The sequence below is a fragment of the Dromaius novaehollandiae genome, chromosome 6 (genome assembly GCF_036370855.1).
Source record: "Dromaius novaehollandiae isolate bDroNov1 chromosome 6, bDroNov1.hap1, whole genome shotgun sequence".
Taxonomy (NCBI): Eukaryota; Metazoa; Chordata; class Aves; order Casuariiformes; family Dromaiidae; genus Dromaius; species Dromaius novaehollandiae.
This window is the reverse complement of record NC_088103.1, coordinates 41,427,274-41,452,251: the sequence shown is the minus strand read 5'-3', so window position 1 is coordinate 41,452,251 and position 24,978 is coordinate 41,427,274. Positions and strand designations below refer to the sequence as shown.

General features: G+C 33.7%; 1 protein-coding gene across 2 annotated transcripts in view; it reads left to right on the top strand.

The window, feature by feature from the left end:
• RAB11FIP2 (RAB11 family interacting protein 2) overlaps positions 1-16,509 on the top strand; it is a 37,618-nt gene extending 21,109 nt beyond the window's left edge. Inside the window, exons 4-6 of one of the 2 annotated variants that reach the window (XM_064514284.1) lie at positions 8,046-8,091; positions 9,566-9,645; positions 11,900-12,011. In XM_064514284.1, coding sequence (XP_064370354.1) covers positions 8,046-8,091; positions 9,566-9,622 — 103 coding nt within the window. In that variant the 3' untranslated portion in view covers positions 9,623-9,645; positions 11,900-12,011. Of the gene's footprint in view, positions 1-8,045; positions 8,092-9,565; positions 9,646-11,899 lie in introns of both variants that reach the window. The other variant, XM_064514283.1, reaches the window with a different exon arrangement.
• Positions 16,510-24,978: the final 8,469 nt, after the last annotated feature.

Genomic DNA, 24,978 nt, shown 5'->3' with positions numbered 1-24,978 from the left:
TCACCGACAATCACTTGCTTCTAATTAGTTGTCTGTTTTATAAATACTGTTTCAAAAATTCATCTTGCTGAGTGACAAGACTCTTTCAAGCTTTCATTATGTGTTGGTGTATACTAAGCATCTGAAATCTTTTTTGAACGTATGTATGAGGCATATCATATATCCAAAGAGAAATGCACTGGCTATTCTTTTTGCTTAAATGAAAGCTTTAAATAATTACAGTTTCTTTATTAATAAATGCAGAAAGTATCTAAAATTGATAAAATTCATTCTTTTCATATTAAGAACTAAGAATTAGAGCTATTTTTAAATAATTGAAAAGTTGTTCTTGAACTTTACAAAATTTCAGTTTAGATTTCTTGTTTTTTTGATTGACTTATCCCTAAAAGTACCACCTTCTAGTGGAAGTGCTGGCACAATCTTGAGTATGCTGGCATAAATGATTGTTAGTAGTCTCTTGAGGATAAAAGCTCATTAGTTATTTAGCCATAGGACCTTCTGTTCAATACCTGATTTCTTAGTTTGGTATACAAGTGCCTAAAAAAGGAGAAATATTTAAATGCTTAAAAATACTACTTTTTATATAAAGCTGTTGTTATTTGCTTCCAGTAATTTAAGTTAGAATTCAGTTGAGTACATTGTGTAAGCTCACTTTTGAGTTTAGAATGCTTCTTAAGCCCTGAATAATAATTGCATTTGCATGATTAATGTGCCCAGTAGTATGCAAGTAAACATTCCATTATTTAAAGATATTTATATTTTTTGAAGGAGAGGACTAGCCATCGTATAATCAAAGCTCATAAATGCTGCCCTGTGTGGCTCCAGTTTCCTTGATCTGTCTCCAGTAGTATCAGACACTTTAGAATCAGCCATCAGCCTACTGTGGAACCAAATTCTTGTCTGTTTTCAAAATGAAGTAGTTCATATATGTGCATAAGTTAGGGATCCACCTTGGCATTTATACCTACTTTTCAGTTTCTTTACACATATATGAATGACTACATCATGTTCAAGAAAATAGCAAATCATGCCCTGTGTCTTTTATTTTTTTAAGCATCGAAAACACCTACAGCAAGGTGTTCTTTCAAAATAGATATTTCATGGTTGCCTTTTCTCAGGCAAAGCAAAGTAATTTCAAAGTGCTTAGACTATGTGTTGTTTGACTTTTTCACATCTTGCATTGCTGTTACTCTTTAAAAACAGCTTGTTTTGTATATTCAGTAATGAAAGTTAAACATTTTAGTCTCCACTTATGTTTTCTTTTAACTCTTCTTTAGTATTCCTTTTTGTCTTTTGTACGTGAAAAGGCAGATAGATAGCTGAGAAGGCTACTGAAATGTAACACCTTGTTGGTTTTTAATATGGTGGAGTAGATTAAGCCCAGTATATAAAAGATGATTATTTATGATTTATTGATTAGAATGTCAGTGGACCTGGGTTTAATTATTCCCACTGTGGGAAATATTTAATGTATGACTCTGAACAAGCCACAGACTGTCTATCTTAGCTAACTGAAACAGAAATTAGTATAACTCTTTCTAGCAGAAGTATGTGGAAACTTTGTTAAATTCTTTGAGCTGTGTGAAAGCTTATATGCTTCTATAGAGTTGCACTGTAGTGTTGCACTGAATTTCATATATATACCTGAGCCACAAGAGAAAAGGCTGCTTCCTTGAACTGCATTTTGTTCAGGACCATTATCCAGCAATGAATTCTGAGGCGATAACTTCTTTATCTTCATGAAACCTTCTGTTGCCTTTAAAAGGGCTCCATGGAGTGCAGGAGTATGATCATGACAGGTCGTTTTAGGAGTCCATGTAAAGAATATGTAGATTGAGAACAAATGATTTGCAATAAAAATGTGTCTTATGTTCAAAGTTTGGGGTTGGGGCCAATTTCTTAACTCTTGGCATGAGAGTTTATAGTGATTTTAAGAAAATAGAGTGATAGAAACAAAAAGTGACACTCTCTTTGTGTCCTCCTGGAGTTTACGCAAACTCCAGAAGTCCTTGGAATATGGCTTGACAGCAGGACAATTTATATAGTGAAGTGTCTTAAGTGATGTTACCCAGAATCTGATTGGGAAATAGATGGTAATATGCTTACACCATACTTGCACAGCTGCCAGATATGACAGTCATTCCTTCTCAGAGTGATGACTGCACTGCCAGATGCAGCAGGCAAATAATATTCTATGGAAAGCTAAGTTTCTGAATTTCATCAACTGTATCTGGTTTTATTCATTTGTTTTTCTAGAACATTGGTAATAACTTAAACTGCATCCTAATATTTCAAGGCTTTGATATGTGTTGATAAAATCCAAAGAAAAATATGTAACCGGTGAAATAACAATTGGTTCAAAGACCAAGAAGTAGGAATAGAAATAATCTTTAAGGTTAGAAAAATGAACATGGCAGAGCTTTGCTAATTACCTGTATACAGACATTCCATATTAAAGGAAAAAACTGAAAGCTCACCCTGAACACTTTGATGTAATGGATACGTGCAGATTTCAGTATTTCGAATAGTAAAGATTAATGTAAATATCCTAGTTTTAATTTCCACTAGTATACATTACAATGATCATATAAATAATATGAGTAACAAAAGATAAGTAAAAGCTTTTTCTCCTTAAGAAAATATAATTTCTATACAACACAATTTAAAAGTTTGATTCCCATTCATTATGTTGTCAGCGTAAATGGTTCAGGCGGTAAAATGTTTAAGTCAGTTATAGGCAAGATTTTTTAAACATTGTTTTAATCTGTAGGCATTTAGAAACTAAATATTTAAGCAGCCACTAGACCTAATGTTTGAATTTTTAACTACCATTAAACTTCAAAGGACCAAATTACATGACACAGTCATAAATTTGAGCTTGCGATACAGCCTAAACTCAAGATACTGTTAATCTTAAAAATAGATGATATAGACACTGATAGCAGCTTTACCAACGTGGAGCTTTGTAAGTTCTCAGCCTCGGTGTAAGCTTGTGCTTAGCAGTTGTGGTCTGCCTCTCTTTCTGGAGTGCTTCACCTTGATACCAGAGTTACTATCTCTGGTATATTTTCACCATGCTACAGTTTCTATACAAATGGCAAATAAACATCAATCGATGCAAGTATTTAACAACCTCATAAAGAATCAGTGTTACGAAAGAAGAGCTTTATGTAGTTCTAATGAAATATATTTAAGTAAGGAAAATAACAATATAAAATAATATGGTTATTGTTATGATTGTATTGTTATGATATTTGTTATATTATATTGTTATAATATAGTCATATGACTGTTATGGTATAGCCATCCAAAACAGTCCACAAAAAGAGAGTTATGGTACGTCTATCCCTATTACTTGCTTATGCTGTCTTTTTTTCTTGTCACTTTTTTCCCTGCAGGGACATGAGATAAAGGAAGGGATCTCCTTTGTGGCTTCAAATAAGTTAAAATTGAAATCCAAACTAATAAAACCCCTGAAATTCAAATGGGCATTACTGTTTAGTGAAATGTTGATTTAAAAGAGAAATATTTGCAATAAAATAATGCTATGATTTAACCTGGTAAAAATATTTGATATAAAGTAACTACTAAGAAAACTAACAGAATTCCCTTGTGAGTGAAACAGAGGGCCTGACTAATTACTGTGCTAGATGGAATAGACTATATTGGAGTAAGAGGAATGTTGAAACTGGGTAGCTTGCTGTCATGGTTCATTCACACCTCTCAAATCTGCAGGACAATGTACTGTGTGAATCAAACTATTTAATGAGCTTGTTAGGTAGAAGGCAAACAAGTGCTCAATCCCTTTTCAATAGATGAGCCTAAATTTTTAATTCTGTAATTCGTTACTTTATTAATTTACTAATTCATGCGCTTATGAGCAAAATAGTTAACCTAGCTGACAGTGAGAGTGCTCGTCCTTCCTTGTCTGTCACAACACAGATATCCCCTGAATTACAGTGGGAAGCATGAGAGCCTCAGCAGTATGGCTGCTGGTGGATCCGCTTCAAAGGCTGCTTGGGTGAGCTGAATGTATTTGTACCTTCCAGCTCAGAAATTTGGTCTATACCATCACTATTGGTCATTTTGATTACTGGGCAAGAACTTGCTTAACTCGGAAGAGTTTTGGTCTTATCAGGAGTTAACAAGCAGTTACTTACAAAACTGCAAGGACAGCAGACCTTGTTCTTTCTGTCCTTGAGTATCTGGCGTACGTGTTGCTCTTGCTTCAGCTTAATGGTGCTGCTCCTAGCAGACATCAGGCCCCAGCATGAGCTGTGTGTTAGGCCCAGAGGCTGAGCAGGAGTCAAGTGGACAGCTACACTTGCTTGGTCAAAATCACCTGCATAACCTTACTGCACCTGGGTTTGAATCCATCCATGCCTTCCTCCTCAGTCTTGCTGATGTGAACTACCTCCCTTTTACTAGTTGCTGACTTTCTTAAGGGTGATCAGAGTGAAAAAAGGGAACCATGGAGCTTCTGTTACCAGTCAGTGTCAGACCTGAGACATCACCTTGGGGCATGCAGGACTGCTGATAAATTGCAGTGGAAAGGGAGGCTTCTTTGCTCATTTGGGTAAGGATAAGAAGTGGAACATGTCTTGATCTCTTGAGGTGATGAAGGAATTCCAGGCAAGAAGATAGATGAGGTGGTCTCAGTGAACAGAAAGAGGATTAATCAAGCCAGTTTTGTAGGTTGAAAAGTATATCCAGTAAGAAGGCAGTAGAAATTTAGGCATAACTGCAGTTAACAGATTCTGCTAGAGATTTCTAAGATGGATTCCCTGCCTAGTGCATGAAGAGGAGATGTAGCGTTTGCTGACGATGCACCACAGCAGACGAGAATCAGGTGTAACCTAAGTTATGCACATTGTGATGATGTTAATGGTAATACATGAGCCAGAGAAACAGTTTTACTTTGGTTCCCAGGATAAGTTGGCAGAAAGTCCATTTGATAGAAAGTAAGCCTCTTTTTGCTTGTAAACTGAGCAAATTTAGTTTGGGAGTAATTGAGGAAAGATAAATACAGAATCCAACAATGCCATTTTTTTACAATAATTTTTTACAGTGAACCACACTCTGAAAACAAAGTGAAAACTTTCTCCCAAGCTGTGAACGTATTTTTGTCATGCTTCCACAGCAAAACCTCACTGCCAGTTTATCAGACCCTGAGAAAAAGTAGGGACAGGGCCCTAACTGCTATAACTAGGTTATGTATTGTGATTGTAACACAGTAAAAAATGTTATTATTTTTTATAATTGCTGCAGAATGCTGTTAGGAAGTTAAGAAAATGGATGTTTGAAGGAGGTTTATGATCATTGCACAGTACAAAATCTGTAATCCTAGAGGTGTGTTTTCTGTATTACATTATTATGAATAATCAAGTAAGATGTTAACTTTAAGGATGTACTATTGTGATGAAATTTAAATTCAAAAATAAAAGCTCTCATTAACTTCAATGCACAATATATGCAAAACTTCCAACTGTATGCATTCATAATTTTACAGTGTGTTCTTTAAAGGTATTACAGGGTTCTCAGACAGTGAATATTATAGGTACAGCTGTGAGAGTCTGCAACTCCTCACGTTCGCCTCCGGCTAGAAGAGCTGGCAGGAAACCCTGCTAGGCTCAATGAGACCAAGGAGCTCCCCAGTTAGTTAGTTGGACCATCTGATTTTAAAATGTTGTAAGCAATCTCAGAGCACCTGTTTCTTCCTGCTTAACTGAGAAGCAATATATTTGCCACATATCTCTTAAAATATGACTGACAGTGTTCATGGGTTTGGTATTCTATCGGTGATTTTTTTAAGTAGTTTTTTTTTTTTTTTTTTTGCATGTACATTCAAGTTACTGCATGGGAAATACACAGATATGCTGTTTTGTAATTGCAGTTATAATGTCCACAATATTACAGAAATGAATGCAGGTTTTTTTAGTTGAAAAAAATTCATCGATATTCCCAGTGATGTATACTTCTAATGTGACTTTTAGTGGTTGAACTGGTGCTTTTCTTTTAAGCTGCCCTTATGAAAAAGAGACCCAAAACTTATTTCACAGAAACTATAAAGTCATTCAGTGCGATAAAAGATCTTGCTTTCTTAACCTTTCAGAAACTCACTCAGTTGAGCAGTCAGGCTGTATTATTCTATATCTTGTCTAACATGAGGCAACAGTCCCAAAAGAAAGATATCCCAAATTAACGCCACACTTTGTTAAATAGAGACATTCTTGGTTTTCACCAAGCTAATTCGATCCAGTTCAGTTAACTCTTTTTTTTTTTTGTACTCAGATCACAAAAGGCAGCCATGAATGAAGCAAGTTCATCATGTGTTTGACACATCAGTGTGAAACTAAAAGGCAGACTATGAGGGAGGGTTCCTGCCTTTAGCTTTTTAGACAATACTCAATGAAAGAGGCCTCTCATTCAAAACTTTTCCCTAGCAAACTAGGCAGAATGCTTGAGATCACTGTTACAAACAGGTATAATGGGAATTAGCCAGAACCTGATTCATCAGACACCTTTTTCTTTCTAGTTGTGACTGTTCATGTAATCCAATCTTTATTTAATAACCTCAGTCCTGCAAATGGTTCACTGGATTTTTCCATAAGCAAAAGACTACCTGCTTTTTAACCTAAAAAAAATGGACTTAATACATGTTTATTTGTAAATTATGTTCCTTCCACTTTTACACTGTGAAATATATGGCTTATAAATTCAGATAACACAGAGCAATGGACATTTTCAAAATGCCCAAATTCAAAAAAATACATTTTCCCTACTTTAAGCAACTTTAAAAATAAAAAGTAAAAGTTTTTATAAATTTTAAATTGTTCTTTCAACCATAGCTTAAGATTGCTTTGTTTTACTAATTTATTTTTTTCCTTCATGTACCAGCTTATTTACTGTAGAATTAATCAGTAGCACTACGCCCTTGAGATTCTCTAATATAAAAAATAAGAAAGGACATAAATGAACTTTTTACTTCTGAAGGCTGTAAATATTTCATGGTTTGTAGTAACTTGTAACAAGTTCAGTGCAGCCAAACACAGAGATCTGTTTTCTAGAAGGTCTGTCAACAAACCTCACTCTTAGCCAGTATATACAATCTAACTAAATAGCAGATTTTGTGATGTGAAATAATGATGCCTACTAGGATGCTAACAGGTAAATGCTATTTGTGAGTCATATTCAAATTCTGAACACATTTTTTAAAGAGTTAGCATTCTCTCAAAATTTGTTACAGCAAGTACTTCAGAAGACAGTAACACTGATTTTGAAGATAGTTGCAAATTAAATCAATCTGAGAGAACAGTGTACCTTCTTAGACCTGACATTTTGACGATGGCTGCTTTTAGCAATATCAACTGCATTTTTGCAGCTGAGAAAAAGATCCCAACACAACAAAGTCATGAAATAGCTTTCTTTCTGCATATGTTGGATTATCATTAGGTTTATAAAATAATAGTTTATTTACTCAATTTTAAATATAAAACTAATATTACTAATACGAGGTGGCTTTTCAGCTCTGGCTGAAGTTGGTGATCTCACTAGAATTTGTAAGAGACATTCCTCCTCTGTAGCAACTGCCATGAAAACTGACAATACCTATTAAATGTTTTAGGTTTTGTCTTTTTTGTCTTTTTTCTTTTTTTTTTAACCAATCTCATCCTACGGACCTATTTCCAGAAAATTTCATTAAAAATGTCTTTTTATTGCTTGGAAGCTGTGGTTAATCTGGAAATTACAGAAGAGTTAGGGAAGTCCAATCTGTAATATTTTTTCTGCATTTCTTAGTTCCCTACTCAAATTATATGACAAGAAGAATATGAAAAATACTAAAACAGTGAACAAAGAATATATGAAAATTTCTTTTTACTTTGAATATCATCCTACTTTTTGTAAGTTCAACAAGTCAAGAAAATGTATCAATTCCTATGAACTGTTTTCACAACTGTATACCTAAAACAGTATTATCTTCCAGAAGGTGTTTTAGTCAGATAAGCATGCGCTGGTAATATTTGTGTTTTTTATTTTTCCCACAGTTATAATATGAATACTTCTGGCATTGAGGACCTCAGGAAAACAATGGTGAGTTATGAAGTGTTGTGGAAAGCCATCAATAAATGCCACTTAATTGCTGACTGAAATGAAGTATATAAGCTATTATTTTTGTTTGACCTCTTACAAGGAAGTGTTTGTTTGTCTCCCGTTTGATTGATATTTCCAGAAATTCTAATAAAACAAATTTTCTTTTTTGCTCAGAGGCTTAAGACTGGAACAAGATAGACTTGGAAATAAAGAAGAGTTTTACACTCAGTGTGCAAAATATTTGGATAACTTCTGGTATTATTTTTCCCCCTCTTCTCTACTTTACATCAGAGATCTTTACACAGAACATGAAAGGAAACACTGTTGCTTTGGGGGATTTCAAATAAATCTGGAGAAGTGAGAGTCAGGTAGATAATTCTGCATTAGCCAATGATATATTCGTTGACCTAACAGGTGTTTCCTATCACTGTGGTTGGAGACTTGAGGACTTTTTTTTTTAGGTAGTCAGTCAAAATGGAAGCAATGAACTTATATACAACAGGATTAACAATGCAAATAATAAATGAACAGCCTCTCAGAAAACACTGAAAATGAAAAGGCTGGAATTTATTATTTAAAATATTCTTTTGACTCTAAAAGTACCTAGAATAAATTGTGTACTAAGAAAGAGAAGAGGAAAAAAAATCCACAGATTTACTACGTGGTTTCTTTGCTTGAAATAAATTGTGGCCTTACTAGAATTTGTTCTCAGAATAGATCAAATCTTTAAAAGTGGGTTTGTTTTCAATCTTTAAAACATACAGAAAAGAAGTTGCACAAGCTACAAGACTTTGTACTGTTTGGTTTTTGCTGTTTTTTGTAAATGACTTGTAATAACATTTGATGTTATTCTAAACTCTCAAGTTTTTATAATGTAAGAAACTGGTGGGAGATGTCAGAGTATATGAAGGCTTCCTTTGATCAGATAGTAAACTGAATTCCACTAGCGGTTACTTAATCTCTGACAAAAAGCAACATCAAAAAATTGATTTAACTTAGCAGCTATTGTCTGTAAAGTAACCATAATTACAGTTTCTATGTGCTTGCAAATGTACTACCACAAATCATGTAATTTATTGCTGGTAAAAAGCATCGCTATAATTCTTTTAGGGAATAAGATGTGAATTGTTTTATTTAAAGGATTTAAAGGTGATAAAAGAAATCCTTGATGATTTTTCTTTTGGAATATCAGCTATCCTAAATGTCAGTTGCAGGATTATGAGGTGGTGCTCATTTAATGTGAAATACAATTAGAAGGAGAAGAAACTGTATCTTTCACCCATAGTTTTGAATGAAACTATTTGATTTTTTTTTTAATGTTCAAGATTACTTTCTAAGGTGTTTGAAGTAATTTATATTAGATTCTGCAATAATAGCCCTCACCAAGTTATTATATTGCTTCCTTGTGCATCACATTTAGTAATTATGTTTTTATGTCTTCTACTCTGGTGCCAACACCTGTCTCTGAAAGCAGTGTTTAAATGGGAGCAGTAGCCAGTTGAAAGTGCAGCACGAGCTCTTTAAGGCCTAATTAAGAACTGAAAGGAAGATGAAGTAAGTAGGACAAAGGATGTGAAAGTAACTTAGATGATATTTCCAGAGCAGAATTCCTCATTAGAACAATAAAGAGATGATCAGAGATTGCCAGGTCTTCATTTTATCTAACTTCGTTTCCTCCATTTCCTCTGGATGTCAGCTTGTACCCCAGTAATATTATGCAGCTGAGAGACAACCCTTCTTTACATAGCTTGTTACTTAAAATCTTTTTTCTTAACAATTCATTATAAGATTAATGTTTTATATTAAAATTTTAGTAGCTATTTTGTAAGGATATGGTTGTTCCTTAATCTGTCACTTACTTGTTCAGACTGAACATTTAAAATCTGCTTAACTTTAGCAGTACTTATTTCTAAGTACTAAGAACATATAACTATAATTTTCTTGTGTATTTAATGTGATAGGTTATTCCCAGAAAGATCTATACAGAGCAAGCATATGACAAAATATCTTTAAAACACACACTTTTCCAGTAAACTTTATGTAATAATTAAAAAAAATCATTCCATCTTAGTTCCTGTTCCTCTGCCAAATAAGAAAATTAAACAAACCTCTATTTTTAGATATGGAAGCTTTAATAATGTCTTTTCCAATGTGTAAAAAAAGTTTAGTACTGTAAGGAGAAAGTTTTACTTCCTTCTTGTAGAAGAAGATCTGCTATACAGACAGTGACCACAAAGTAAAGCTATTTTATCTTCTGCACTTCTTGAAATCAATTACTAACCAATTTATAAATTTCATTGAGTTAGGCATTTTTATAAAGTGGGAATTATTGATTACTTAAAATAATCTAACTTGTTCATATGAGTTTACTATTAATGACCACACACAGGTAGATGAATGTGACGTATCTCTCAAATGTAGCGCGAAATCCTTAAAAGCACATATTTTCAAGAGCTACTATTAGAATATAATTGATGGAGAAAGGCTGGTAGATCTGTAGTGCTTCAACCTATTAGCAGTGCACCATCACTGTTTATTACCTTTATTTGGAAACTTTGGCTACTTGCATATTTTAATGATTAGATATATGCCAAATATTGAGCTGTACTGAAAGAAAAGGAATGAAGCCAAACACTTGTGTATGAATTTATCATGTGGTGTGCTTCCTAGCTATGCATGCTTTATCAATTTTAATGACTAGTTCCAACTGTAAACAAAAGCTATCTCGTGTTCATATTCTGTCCTGTTAGAGGTTTGGGATTTGAGAGATTATATTATTTTAATTACTTAGAGGTTCCATATCTTTAAAATGTTTCAGTTTCTGAACCAGGTGAAAGTAACTACTTTGCCTGTCTAACAGTGCTGATATTTTTATAAAACAATTCTCACAGTCTTTTTTTCAATTATACATTTCCAAATATTTTATAATCTGGTTACTTAAGTCGCCACTATTTTTTCTTGATACAAAATACGACTTTCAAGTTTATAGTGTTTTGGATTGTCCCTTTATTATAGGGACTAATTTGCCCATCTCTGATAATACCTGTATTTAGTGAGTCATCAGAATTCATTACAGAAAAGATTTGTTTCCCCTACTGCTTAATTTGGCTCCACCTGCTTTAAAGTAGGCAAGAAAGAAAGAAAGATCTTTTAGTAGTACACATTTCTATCATAAGTTCTCTGGTGCAAATATGATGCAACTTTTAACTTCACCTGAAATGTAAAGTAGAAGGTTGTAATAAATGATTCTGAAGTCAAGGCTTGGAAACTTGCTTGCACTGATGATTAAAAATGGCATATAAAAGACAGATGAGGCCTGATGTCATTTAAAGCATGATAAATGATTTGTTTAGTATTCTCAAAAGGTGAGACTTCAGGAAAGTTATGGTAGGGCTTGAATTCTCAGGGCTTCTTCTCTTTTTCTGCTGCAATTAAGGTTACCACATAGTTGGCTTTCAAGATGAACTTGCTAACTGTTCCTGGGCTTGCTGCTCACATGTACATTGTGCATGTTTCTTTCTGAGAAAAACATTTTTTTCTGAGCTGATGGATTTGAATATTTATTTCAAACTAGGCAACCCTATCTCCAGTTGAGTCTTCTATTTTACAGCTTTTGGAGGGAAAAACTCTAGAGGAAATAGAGGTATATAGTCTAAGAAAAATTGATCATCTCAAGCAGTATTACAAGTGTACAGTAGTGTACATAGGAACTATATGAAAAGCAATAACCTATCAACCTGTTCATAGTAGTGAACTACTTAATAAAATTTGGTGGTGCTCTTTTTTTTTTTTTTTAATTTATTTGTAGGATGGAAATCCTTTTGATGCCACTGCAGGATACCGTAATCTTACTTATGAAGAGATTTTGCAGGAGCTGGTGAAACATAAAGAGCAACTTAAGAAGAAGGACACCCATATTCGTGAACTTGAGGATTATATTGATAATCTTCTTGTACGAGTAATGGAAGAAACGCCTAGTATTCTCAGAGTGCCATATGAACCTTCTCGAAAAGCTGGCAAATTTTCCAAAAGCTAAGATGATACTTGATGGTACTATCTGCTGAATGTGTTAGTGGAAGGAAATCATACTTAAACATTTTGACTTCTTTTCATTCCTTTTCTGCTAAGAAATTCCAGGAATCAGGGGAGGAGGGGACTACAGTTTAGGTTTTTCATTTGTTTTTTTACTCCAAATACTAGCAGGGACTGCCAAAAGTAATATTCTGTTATGTTAGCTAAATAACTTTTTAAATGAACAATGATATAATGTTCTATGTTAGGTGAAGATCTCTTTTAGGTACAGGATATTACTTGCAGTAGAGTAAATAATACACATTAAATATGTCCATGCAGTTTTATTCGGTAGTTTAGTTTTCACCATCTGACAGTTTCAACTGGAATAGCCTGTGCTATTTTGAATGTTTTCTTGACTGATTATTGGTATTATGTAAATTTATTCATTTTGGTATTACAGCATGCCATCAAAAGCACTGTTTTCAAGCCAGTGTAATATGTTTTGCTAAATCTCAGTGTGGCTTGTTGCAGTGGAATGTAATTTGTTATATACATATTAGAGGAAAACAGTGATGCACAATCTTTACAAAGAGTAAATACTGTATCCTATACAATATGCTTTTTGTATAACAATGTAAAACATACCAAGCCATTTCAGTAAGGGCACATGCTGGAATCAGCTATTTTACAATTAAATTCTGAATTTTGTGTATAATGATTGAACTTTAGTAGTGAGCTCATAGGGTTGTTTTGAGGATCTTTTTGTACAACGTTATCGCATGCCTTTTTATATGCTAAAGTACTTCAAACTGTCTTAATTATCAGAATTAGGACTGGAGAAAACTATGGGATAAAGATATGAACGCTTTGTTCAGTCGAAGTCCAGTACAGTAAAAATATAGGAGAAATGAATAGACAGCTAAATAGACATGATAATTCTGAAAATATAAAAGTGAGTCAATTTAAGCTTGAATTTTACGTGATATATGTCTGTCTTAGGTTTCCTAAATCTTATGACAACAAAGTATATGCCTTTAGAAATAGGCTATGTTGCTTAAACACATCCAGAGTACTTAGAAAGGCTTATCATTTAAAAGATCTGTATTCTTTCTAAGTACTTTTAAAAGTCCATTTTCACCAAGGTAAATGAAAGATGAATATAATAAGAATATTATTGGTTATTTAATAATTGTATATAAGGTGACATACGAAAAAGGTGTCTGTTATTCATTAACATTTGCAAAATATAGTGATGAACATACAATAGGAAAATACTGTAGTAGAAGAATCCTCACAATATTAACATAAGTAGATTTTAATTTTAACTTCCTTCATAGATGTCTCAGTTGGATTGTCCATTGCTCTACAGTAGTAAAAAGATACAAAAATCTGTACAGGAGAATATTCTAGATTTGGATATAAGAAGACTGACTTTGTCTTTTCCTTGTCCTCCTCTTTTCCTCCACGTGATCTGTTTTTTTCTTACATCATCATATAATGTCTGTTGCTAAAATTCTGGTTATTTTTTGTTGTTGTAAAAAATCTGAATATATTTAATTTTCATTTTCTAAATTGCAAAGATTAGTAAAATCATCTTGAATAATTATGATATGGAAAAATATGTGACGAAATCTACTATCTGAATGCTTTTGACAATGTTAGTATTCTGTGACAGCACAGAATTATTCTCTCTAGGAAAAAAAATTCTGTATACAATTGTTCTCAAATTTCAATTTCTTTTAGTTTTCATTGTGGAACATGATGTGGAAGAGGATACTTGTAGTAGAACTACACCTCACCTCCCCAGCACTATGTTCCTAAAATTTGTGAAGTTTGAGCATTCTCAGTCCTACATTTGGATCCATTAGCATAGGTCATTGTGCTTAAATGGAGCCTCAGTGATTCCAGTCAAGCCCTGCTTAATTGTAGTGCTTTGCATTTAGACATTTGTGACAAAGAGATGGGCCCAGTTCATAAAGTAGTCTCTCTTTTGGCAGCCTAAGGGTTTATCAAGTTCTGTACCTCATAAACTATAAGAATGTTCCTACTTAAGATCTAAATGACTGTAAATTTGTTGTAATACTTTCAAAGTGCCAAAGGTTATGTAGTAAGTTATGGTACATTTACTGTTGAAAGTTAACTTTTGCACTCAAGCAGGTTTTGGTTTTCTAATTACACGAAGATGTATTTCAGTTATTCAGTATTTCCATAAAAGTTCTCAGTCATTTTAGAATGTCTGGCTGAAGCTGGTGGTTTTCTCATATTGTTAATGGGGAAGTGTGCAATTGTTTTGAATTCTGCAGTAATTTTAAAACTCACTGGCACAATATGAGACCATCTGTATTATCTATGATCGTTAAATCATACACACCAATGGGAATTCACAAGTAAACTCACTGGAGAATGCACTCTGATGACTTTCAGTTGCAAGCCAACTTATAATTGTTGAAATGAAACTCTACTCTGTTTAGCACCTCTGAAATCACTTCTTTTAGAATGTAAATGTAGAATATCAAAATATGTAATTGACCAGAAGCAGATCATTTGACATATTTGCATACCAAGAATGATAAGCAGATTAAAGGTAGCAAAAAGATCAATTTTTGTGCGTTAGTGAAGAAACTTATTGAAGCTTTGAATGTGCTATCTAGTCTATTCTTTTTATCAGGAAAGAGGGGAGAATGACAAATGCAATTTAGGAAAAGTAAAGTTACTAAAAGATGCAGAAGGGGACATTTATATTTTTATAAAGTTCGTATAGCTAAAGGTACAAGTTACTTTTGGAGAAATTCCTGAAAGATATTAAATGTACATCATTTTCTGTTTAGAAAGAAGTTTTGAAAAGCATCGTCACACTATGTGTATTTTTATAAACCATGTAGCTTTCAAATGAAAACATTTCATACAGTGTAATTTATAAGTTGAAAACAAAGAAACTGCTGTTTCTCCCTTAGTATAAAATTGTAAGCTTTCTTTCAGATCATTTTAAAACTGTAATAACTTACCACTTATGATCAATCTTTCTTGTACTTTTAAAATTTATGGAAGAAAATCTTGGACATCTCCACATCATTTTGATCTTTTCTCTCAAAATTAGCATGAAAGTTCATCCATATAAACTTTGAAATAGCTCTGCTCATAGCGATGTACTTTACTTACTTGAAAGAACAAAGATCAAGGCCATATTTTAGAGTTGTGTAAATAACAAATTAAAACTTCCTGCCATTCAAAAAGGATGATTGAGATAAATATATATATATATATAGCTATAGATATAAAAAAACCTCTTGCTGCTGTGTTTTATGTTTAGCTTGGTTTTCCACCTATTAATGAATGTAGCATTCTCCATAGATTATACATAACTACATTCATTGCTGTTGGCTCTTTCTCAAGAACTGTTTGTAATTTTCCAGCTGTGAAAATGTTGCCTTGCATTTAGAAAGGTTTCATGATTTAGGGACCTAATGAAACTCAAGCTCATTAGGTACTAGTTTGCATTTCATTCTGTACAGGATGCCCTTTCTTAGATGCATCTTCAAACAAACAGAATTGCTGTCTTAATATGTTTACTGCTGCACTGGAGGTTTATTTACACTTCCAGCTTTAAGAAAATTATTGCCCTACATCAAGTTTGTAAAGTAGACTCATGCTTTTTTGCTGTTTATGTATCCATTATTGTTGTAGATATGATAGAGGTGTTAGCTGTGTGTTTTTTAAATGGTGATATTTAAAGCATGTTGACTAACTTCCACTCTTTGAAGTAAATGGTGAAGGGTTATAGTGCTGCTGTGCTCATGATGCTAGATTTAAGGGTCTGTCATCACTTTCATTTTGAAACCCTATTTTCAGGGATTTATAACTTCTAAATCTAGACACAGTCACTGGAAGTATTTAATATGCAATAGGTAGCACTTTAATCTGTTTATGAAGGGTTTAGAGATTCATTTCTGTTGAAAAAGGCATGGTCTCCTAGAGGATATTTGGCATTTGCTTTATCTTTCATAATTTGTACATTGAAGAATCCACTCTGTTACAAATGGTAGAGCCATTCCTATTCATCTTAGAAGCTTCCAGATGTCTTGTATTACAATGTACTATAAAAAGCTGAAGATCCAGGTTATAAAGGAAGTCTGTAAAAGATGTGAACTTAGAATTTAAGGGTTGATTTTTGTCTTGTGCAATCAGTGGTAGTTTGTATACATTTAATAATGGTACAGAATCACAGCTATATACACATGTGACAACTATAAACTTATAATGCATGAAAAGCCGTAATTTTGTTTCATTAATGCAACTTCAGCTCCTTTAAGTTGATTAAAATGTTATCTTAATATTTTAATTTCTGACCATTAAATAAATATTGCATGTTTAACACTAATAAAGCACCACAATGCACTACCACAATATTTCTTGAACTGTGATATTGGTCTAAGTTATGCAAAGTACGTAACTTTTGAGCTCTACTTAAGTATGTATTGATAATATAAGAACCATGCTTTTAAGAATCACAAATTGTAGAGAGGAGTATTTCCTTAAAGGCAGTTCCAAATGGCATGGATGAATATCATGCCTGTTTGCAGGGTAGCCATTAAGGGAAGTCTCTTTAGTAGTCCCTAAAACTTGTAATTGTTGAAAAAAATTGCATGTTCTTAATATGCTAAAATGTATGTCTTTTTTATATGAAGGCTTCAGTCCTTGTAAAAATACCATTCCTCTGATTTTATGGTTGTGTAAATATTACAATGAGATCTTTGGTACTACAATAAGTAAGCATTTAGGAGGTTGACAAACACTGTGCAAGGCTTTAAAATGGAAAATAGTATGCATATTGCTTTTCCTGAGTGACAGAATAGAACCCAGTCAGAATGACAGAAAACTGTGGCCTTCCTCCTCACCTCCCTGCCTCACAGGCATTTTTTCAGTGCTCCCACAAGTGTTTGAATACACTTTTCGTAGGAAAGAAAGATTTTACCTCTCTTCTTTCGCTTTCCTATGAGGCAGCAAGGCAGCAAAGTCTGTCCCCTGACAATAGTAGTTTCCTTCGATGCTAAGGACATATGAAGAATTATCCTGGCTCAGAAGAAGGATTTTTTTTATAAGTAGTTCACTTGAGGAGGCTTGAATTTGATTGGGATGTGATTCCTTTCCTTGCAGTTAACCTGCTCCTTGACTATGTCATATATTGTACCACTGTGGACTTGAAATGAGCCTTAGAAAGGGTTCTTTTCTTTGAGGTATCCATGAAATGTTGCAGTTGTGGGAAATTGTAGTCAATTTATGAGAAGTACATTTACTTATGCATGCTTTGTTATTCAGGTTTCCATCTGCTGCTTCACCTCATATCTCACTGACTTTGCTACTTTCCTAGCTGGTGAGCAGATTAGGAATGGGAACTGAAGAGGAAGAGAGGTTTCTTAAAGCACTGTGCTGCATATTGAAGACCAGTTTCCATCTGTAATTCGCATATGGTAACTTAGTCTCAGTTCCTATGCCCATTTGAAAATGGAGCCAATGCTATTTCCCTACCTCACAAGCATAATGTACCAATTGTAATTCTATTGGCAATATAAAAGAGCCCAACTTGATTAGGTAGCTTCCAGTTTCCCCAGCATGGAGTTGGGTTTTGTTGGTTGTTTAGAGTCTCAACCTCCTGATAAGGGTTTTTTGAGGATATTTTAAGCATAATTTAACAGTTAAAGAGCTATTGCAAAAATGAGATGTAAGCTAGAAGATCGTGAAGAATAATTCTTCTGGCTTCGATTACATATATTAAAATTAGTTCTTTATGGAACCATACAGAGTAAAAATGAAGATTTCATTTCCATATTTTTAAAATTGTTTAATCTGTTGTTATAGGAGTTTTGTGCAAGCTCTGGCTACAGCTCTCTTGGGATACGTTGCCCTTTTGTGTAACATTGGACACATTTGTAAAGTTATAAATAATGATGATGAAAAACAAATCCCATCTCTTATTTTGCATTAATAAATTAAATGTTGGATTATTTTGTAATAGGGTAATTTTACAAGAGATAGGAATAAGATTATGTGTTAAAGAAAGTCATTATTCTCATGTCTGTACTACATACTGAATAATGATGATACTGTGCTGCCACACTAAATACAGTTAAACTGGAAAACCATATGGCATTTTAAGACATTGTCAGTGCGGTACTTATATAAATATCAGTATATTCAATCGTGGAAACCAATGGATATTCCACAGAGATCTTTGTAATGTATTTGTAATGTAGTTTTACTGCATGTGGCAGCATAGATCAGACTTTTATAAACTGATAGTTGTTTGTGACAGAAATGAACCTTCTCTGGCTAAACACTGATATGTGCTTTATATATACTTTAAAAGTAAGCAGTTTAAAAAGGTTTTGGGAACATACAACATTTAAATGCAGCTAAATACTTGAAAGGGCAAAAATTTCCTGGGATTGTCTTTTGCTTCAACCTTAAAAGTATGCCCTGTGTAACAGGGAATGAGTAGAAAGAGCATTGGGTAGATTCCACTGTTCTGATTCAAAAACAAAAAACCAAAAACCACGAAGTTAGTAGAACTAGGATGTGCTAGATTCTTTTGGTGACAGGAAAAGTTACCATGGCATCCTTCACTAACAGGATCATTGCCATGATGAAAGCAGGGAAAAAAACACGTGTGTAGTTTAGCAGATGGATTATTTTCTAAGGTATTAGGTGTGAGGCAGATGTCAGGAAGAAAGCAAAGTGCTTCAGCCAGCCTTCACCTCTGCTTTCTTAGTTCCCTTGACATAGTATTATCTGTAGGCATTAAACTAACCACTTTCTTAGGAAAGTTAGAAAGTGTCTGAAGAAGTCTGGTGTATGCAGCACATGGCTGGCCAGATCACCTGTATTGTTGTTTCCTGTAGGTGTCTATCTTAGAGTGACATGGAGTCTAACAAATAAAACACTGAAATCTGTCATAAAGTCGCCTTCTCTAAATGATTCATTTGTGGCCTTCTTAGGTGATGAGTGTGTCCTTCTCCGATAACTTGCTGCTTACATTATGAATTCCTTGAAAATTGACTCCCTGGGACATCTTTACGGGAGACATCACGGGTCTCCATTTAAATTTAATGAATTTTATGTAATTTGCTGAGTACTTCTACAATGCATTAAGAAAATCTGTCTCTTTCTGAGGCCTGAACTTTGTCACTATAATGGCAACTTAATGGCATCCTTTAAAAACAGCTGCTGACTGCCTAACTATAAGTATTTTCTATTTCCTTATAAAAAGTTTTCCCCATTGAAGCAGCTTATTTCATTTTGCTAACTGTAGACTACTTAGTACTTATTTTTAAGGAAGGCTGAAGCACATAATGCAAAATGTCAATGGGTTTACTTAAAAGGAAGGACTTATCTGTATAGCAATTGCATTTGGATAACTGTTGAAGAAATGCACCATTTTTGAAGAAGTCGTCATGTGCTATTTTTAAACTAAATCATTAAACTTCTATAAACAGAGAAAGTATTAGGTTGCTGATACAGTTTATAGTTTTGATTCTTTTGTAGAAATGTGCTCTAATATTTTATAATTATGATTCAAAAAATACCACAATTAAATATTTCAATTGTAGTGTTGTAAGGTAATATTGTGAGATCCTAGATTATTTTTTTCCAAAATATACATAGCCAAAATATCTGATATCCTTTTCTGTATATTGTATAAGTTAAAAATGAGTGCTGGGAAAATTAAGATTTTTCTGGGGGAAAAAAAATGTACTACCCTTTCTGTTGAACTGTAGTGCAGCTAGACATGGGTGTGTAGCCTCAAGCACTCCTTTGTCAAACAGGCTCGTGTCAAATTTGCTGTCTTTTCTTTATAAAATGGAGGAAAAGAGAATAGGAATCAGATTACAACAAATACTAGGTATTGTTATTATGGATCAAGAAAAAGCTACTGACACTTTGTGAGATGTTGTCTTGACCTAATTCCTAATTAAAGCCAAACAAATTATGTGATCTGAATTAAGATTCAGTTGGTGAATACTGAAGAGTATTTTCTTTGGTAAGTATTTTTATTATAACTGTCCAATGTAATTGCTTTAGAGAAAAACCTTATCCTTAGTGTTTGACAGTATAAACTTTATAGGTCTTTATAAACCAAATATTAAGTTATGGGCTTACATTTAACCTTTGTTTTATTTCAAATGATTTCAAAAATTTGACTGAGCATTTTGTTGCTAGAGTTGAGTCATGATAGAATCATTTTTACTAACGGGGTCTTAGTTATTCTTCTAAGTTCTGAACATTTCACCACTTTCTATTTAGAGCATTTTTTAAAAACTTGTTCTAGTTTTCTTCCTTCTTATCCAAGCTGATGTGCTCAATTACTCCAGAAACAAGTTTAGCTGTCACCATATTTGGAGGCTATTCCTCTTCTTTGCTCTTTGTTTTGGATGGGGACTTATGTCTAAAGTAACAAATGAAATATGTGACAAGAGCTGACTGCCAAAACTGAGATCAAAGTAAGTTTCTGAAGGGCTCGCTTGAAAACCGCCTTTAACATTGAAAGGCTGACTCAAAGCCACAGTCCGAATTAGAGCAAAACACAGTGAAATAAAGGTCAAGGTGTGAACAGAGTTCTCAAGTACTGATGAGGGTTTAGAACTATACAGGCACTTTAGTCGTAGCAGAAAGGAAGCAAATAAGAAGATAAATTTCCAAATACATATCAGCCAAGATCAGTCATCTTTCAGCCCCAGGCTTAACAATTCTTATTTGGATTTCGTGTACACAAATAGTTAGAAGTGTGTTGGCTAAAGAGCATTACAAATAAAATGTAGCATCTGTTAATAACGTCTTGTGTGACATTAACTTGTCTGAAAAGTTACCGAGTTGGAGAAGGATTCTGTTGAATACATCCAGTGTCTTTCCCGTCCAGCTTAAAAATGTGACAACATTCAGCTTGAGTTCATTAATTTTAGCCTGTTCACTTGAATAAAAAAAGAAACTGCTTTTTTTTCCCTTTCCCCATGTTCATCTAAGAGAATTATAGACTTGGAAAACACAACTGCATAACTGAATAGAAAGCTGTACTCTGCTCTTGAATATATGGATTGATTAAAGAAAAACAAACAAACCCTAGCACTGGAGAAAACAAAGTTCTTATGTGAAAAATTTAGCCACAGCCCCTCTCACAAACACAATATGGTTCTAAGGTGTTAGGAAGAAAGAAGTAGGAGAAAACTATTTAGCAGTGTTGACCATTAGCAATTGAGAGCTGTGGGTTTAGCTAAAAAGTGGAACATTAGTTTTAGAAGGAAAGGAAGTAAGACAATGTTCAGATGCTCACTGTATTAAAGAACTTTTGATCAAGTCCTACTGTATGAGGTAGCTATAGAAGGGAACAGTGAAGGCAGGGAATTAGCTTGTTGAATTTTCCTGTGGTAAGCATGAGGAGCAGTAACTGATGCCTTAGGGGAGGCAATAATTGACTAGCTGCAGTAAGCATCACACTTTAAGAGTATGCAAGATGCTGTGAACACAAACAGCAGATTTCTCCAGTGTCTGCAAAAAAAAAATATTCAAAATTCCCCCCAAATAAATTATTTGAATTACTGAATTACTGAGCCCCTGATATTTTTTTTTACCCAGAGGATAATTAGCACATGCATAAAATATTGAATGTTTCACTGCTTTATTTGATACCTCCTTTGACTCTGCTTCAAAAGAAAAATTTTGGATTCTAGTCTGACAAGAGGCTAATGGAGACTAATGCTTTGTTCAAAGAATGACGTATAAAAAAGGAATGATGCAGTTATGTAAGAGAGATATTAGGACAGTAGAGTTCTTTTTACAATGGGAATCTCTTAGTGAAATGGTGATCTTCAGGCACATGTTGCGATATGTGATCTTGATGTCCTGACAAATGTGCTTCCCTCAATTAATTCCCATACAGAATAGCTGTCATTCTAGCTTGTGCAGAGCTATTAGTGTATTACTGGCCAGCTAAAATAACCATTCCCTGCAATCCCAAATGCCAAGTCATACTTTTTCTTAAATATTTTAGAAGGCCATGCTTTCTCTTTAGAGCACTTTAAGAGACACTGAGGGATGAGATTATAATCTGTTATAAAACTTCCAGGATTTCATTTTTTTCTGATTGATAAACTAGGACTGTGACTTCGACAGCTGAGTCAGTCTGAAATCCTTTGATTAAGTTTGTGGTACACCTTGCAGTCTGATAGCGGATCTCAACGTGACATTCTGATTGCTATTATCCTTTTTCTATGGTACCCAGTGAAACCACAGTACGTTATATCAGCTAGTATCTCTCAACTGCTGGATATCAATTATTTAGACCATTGGGAAACTGAAAACACTCACTTCCCATAGGTATAAAATGTGTTTATTTTAGCTGTAGGCCTGCAGTTTTCACTGTCTACTTGCTGCCTGTGAGAAGAGATGGCAGCATATCTATCAACTACCATGAACATCTTGCTCTCAGACTGCTTCTTATTAGCAGCAAAATTCAGGAGTCTCATTCCAGTTTAAAACTTTAATCTGTCTAATACTTTTTTGTCTCTATACTCTTTCTAAGTACAAAGTTGTGGAATTCTCAAGTGTATTTGTTTTTCAAACTTTGGCATTTATGCATATTAGGTCAAAATGCTCTTAAAAGGCCACTAAATTTCAATACTAGCAGTTATTCCCACTTTGCACTGTTTTTAATGACTACATAAGATAAGGCAGCAGACCCTTACCACAGCTTTTTACAAAGTAGTGATTAGTTTATTGATCTAGAGGATAATTCAGGGCTGAGTATAAATCCCGATTCTTATGAAGAAAATGTTTTGGCTCATCTTACGTAAAGTTACAGAAAAAAATAGTATCTATTTGTAGTCTAGGATTCTTGATGGCAGTAGCATCTGTCTGTTTTTCCTTCTGAGGCCTCCTCTTCTCATACACAGGTAAGCAATTCAAAACATTGGTCTTGTTCAGCTAATTTTATTTAGGAAATTATTGAAAACCTAGAGAAAAATCATAATAAGGAGGAATAGTAATAAAGAAGTCTGATTTAAGGTATCTATTTTAAAGTATTTTTCCATTTCCTCAATGAGAAAACATAACGGCAACTTCTGTCTATTTAGTTGCTTTTATTTCCACAGTCTTTCTCTATTAATATTGTATTAAAATTTGTGAAGGTACATCTTTGAAATTTATATGAAAGTAAAATCTTGCCTTCAAAAAAATTATGAGACTTGATGGGGGAGTGAGGACTTTTCTCACCCTTAAACATGACTCAAGAAAGTTTAAGTAAGATTTACACAGATTCAGTTGTGAATTTAAACTCTTTCTTCAGCTATTCAAATACTTTATCACATGCTGGTTTTGGTGCACCTGTAGTTTCAGTTTGGCTTCAAAGTGCTACAGAACACATACTTTGCCAAACTGTAAAAATCAGCTGAAGAAGAATAATAAATAAAATGGCATACTGCCCAAGGATATTGTATTTTCTTTACTGATATAATTGCACATTGAATATATTTTCCAGATATACTTGTGTATTTTTAAGCCTGTGTCTGCATAGCTGCACTTTTAAATTTAGTAGAGTCAAGTAGCTACTTCATATGCCACAATTATCTTAAATAAAATTTGATTTAAAACATTTATCTTCCTCATTATCATCTCCCATGTCAAAACACATTTATATCATGCTCTGTTCCTAATATCACCAGTGTTTAAAGTAGTATCCAAGTACAAAAAATTTGATGAGCACTGTCATTTGCACACTTTGAAGTTAGTTGAAACTGTCATTTGTTTTGAGTATATCACTGAAGGTGAGAAGGAGAAGCTTTATCAAAGTAAACTTTTAAAAATTAAAACCAAGGTCAGAATTCACTGTTAGCGATACTGGAACACTGCAATTTAAGATGGTTCCAATTTATGCAAAATCATGTGTTGAGTTACAGCCTCAAGTCTCCATTAAGTTCTGTGAGGTTGCCTAGGTGTAAATATCAGAGGAATTTCCAGAGGGTTTAACTGTTGTTTCCCTCTGAATCTTGACAGAAGAGAATACAATTCTGTCAGAAGTACTAGTTGTTCTTATATCAGTAACTCAAAAGGAAAATTCTGTTATTCCAGAATTTATTTAGTAAGTATATCACTTCAGTGAAGGCAGCAGACTCAGCATGAGACTTCTACAATATTTGGTACCTTGTAGCATTTTGTTGGTTTGCATAGGTAGAACATTTAGGCGACACCTCTGACTCTAGAAATAAATTAGTCAAGGGACAGAAAACGACCCGCTCAGAGCAAATTTTACTGATTATATTCATAGTTTTTAAACCAAACTGCAAAATAAGTGTTTTTCCAACATCTTAACTCTTTTTCTTTCAGATAATTGGAACACACAAAAAAGCATGCAGCAGTGCCAGATGGTGACTCCTAGAAATGCTAGAATAAGCTGGGGTCAGATTTAGTTTACTTGAATATTTTGTGTGGATTTTAGGGTAATTAATTTTCCAAAAAATTATTTTACTTCTATTTTTTGAGTAAAAGAAAAATCTTATGTGCTATACTATGAGTCCTTATCCCCATGCCAAAACAACGTAGAGAGGTACCGTAGTCTTTCTAGTTCAGAAAACATCAAAACATACTACCATTATATTGTCTCACTTCATTGTGAATCTGAGGTGCACATGATTCTGATTGTACTGGTATTAAAGAATTATTAATAAGGGAAGCAGATGGATTATATTCAATAAAAAGAGAAACATAGTTCTGAATATGTTTAAGCAAGTTTTTCCATTGATAAACAAAACTACTGGGTATCTTTTTCAGTCACATGGATGCACAAAAAAAGGTCATCAGATTTTACTAAAGAATTTGTACAACGCTCTA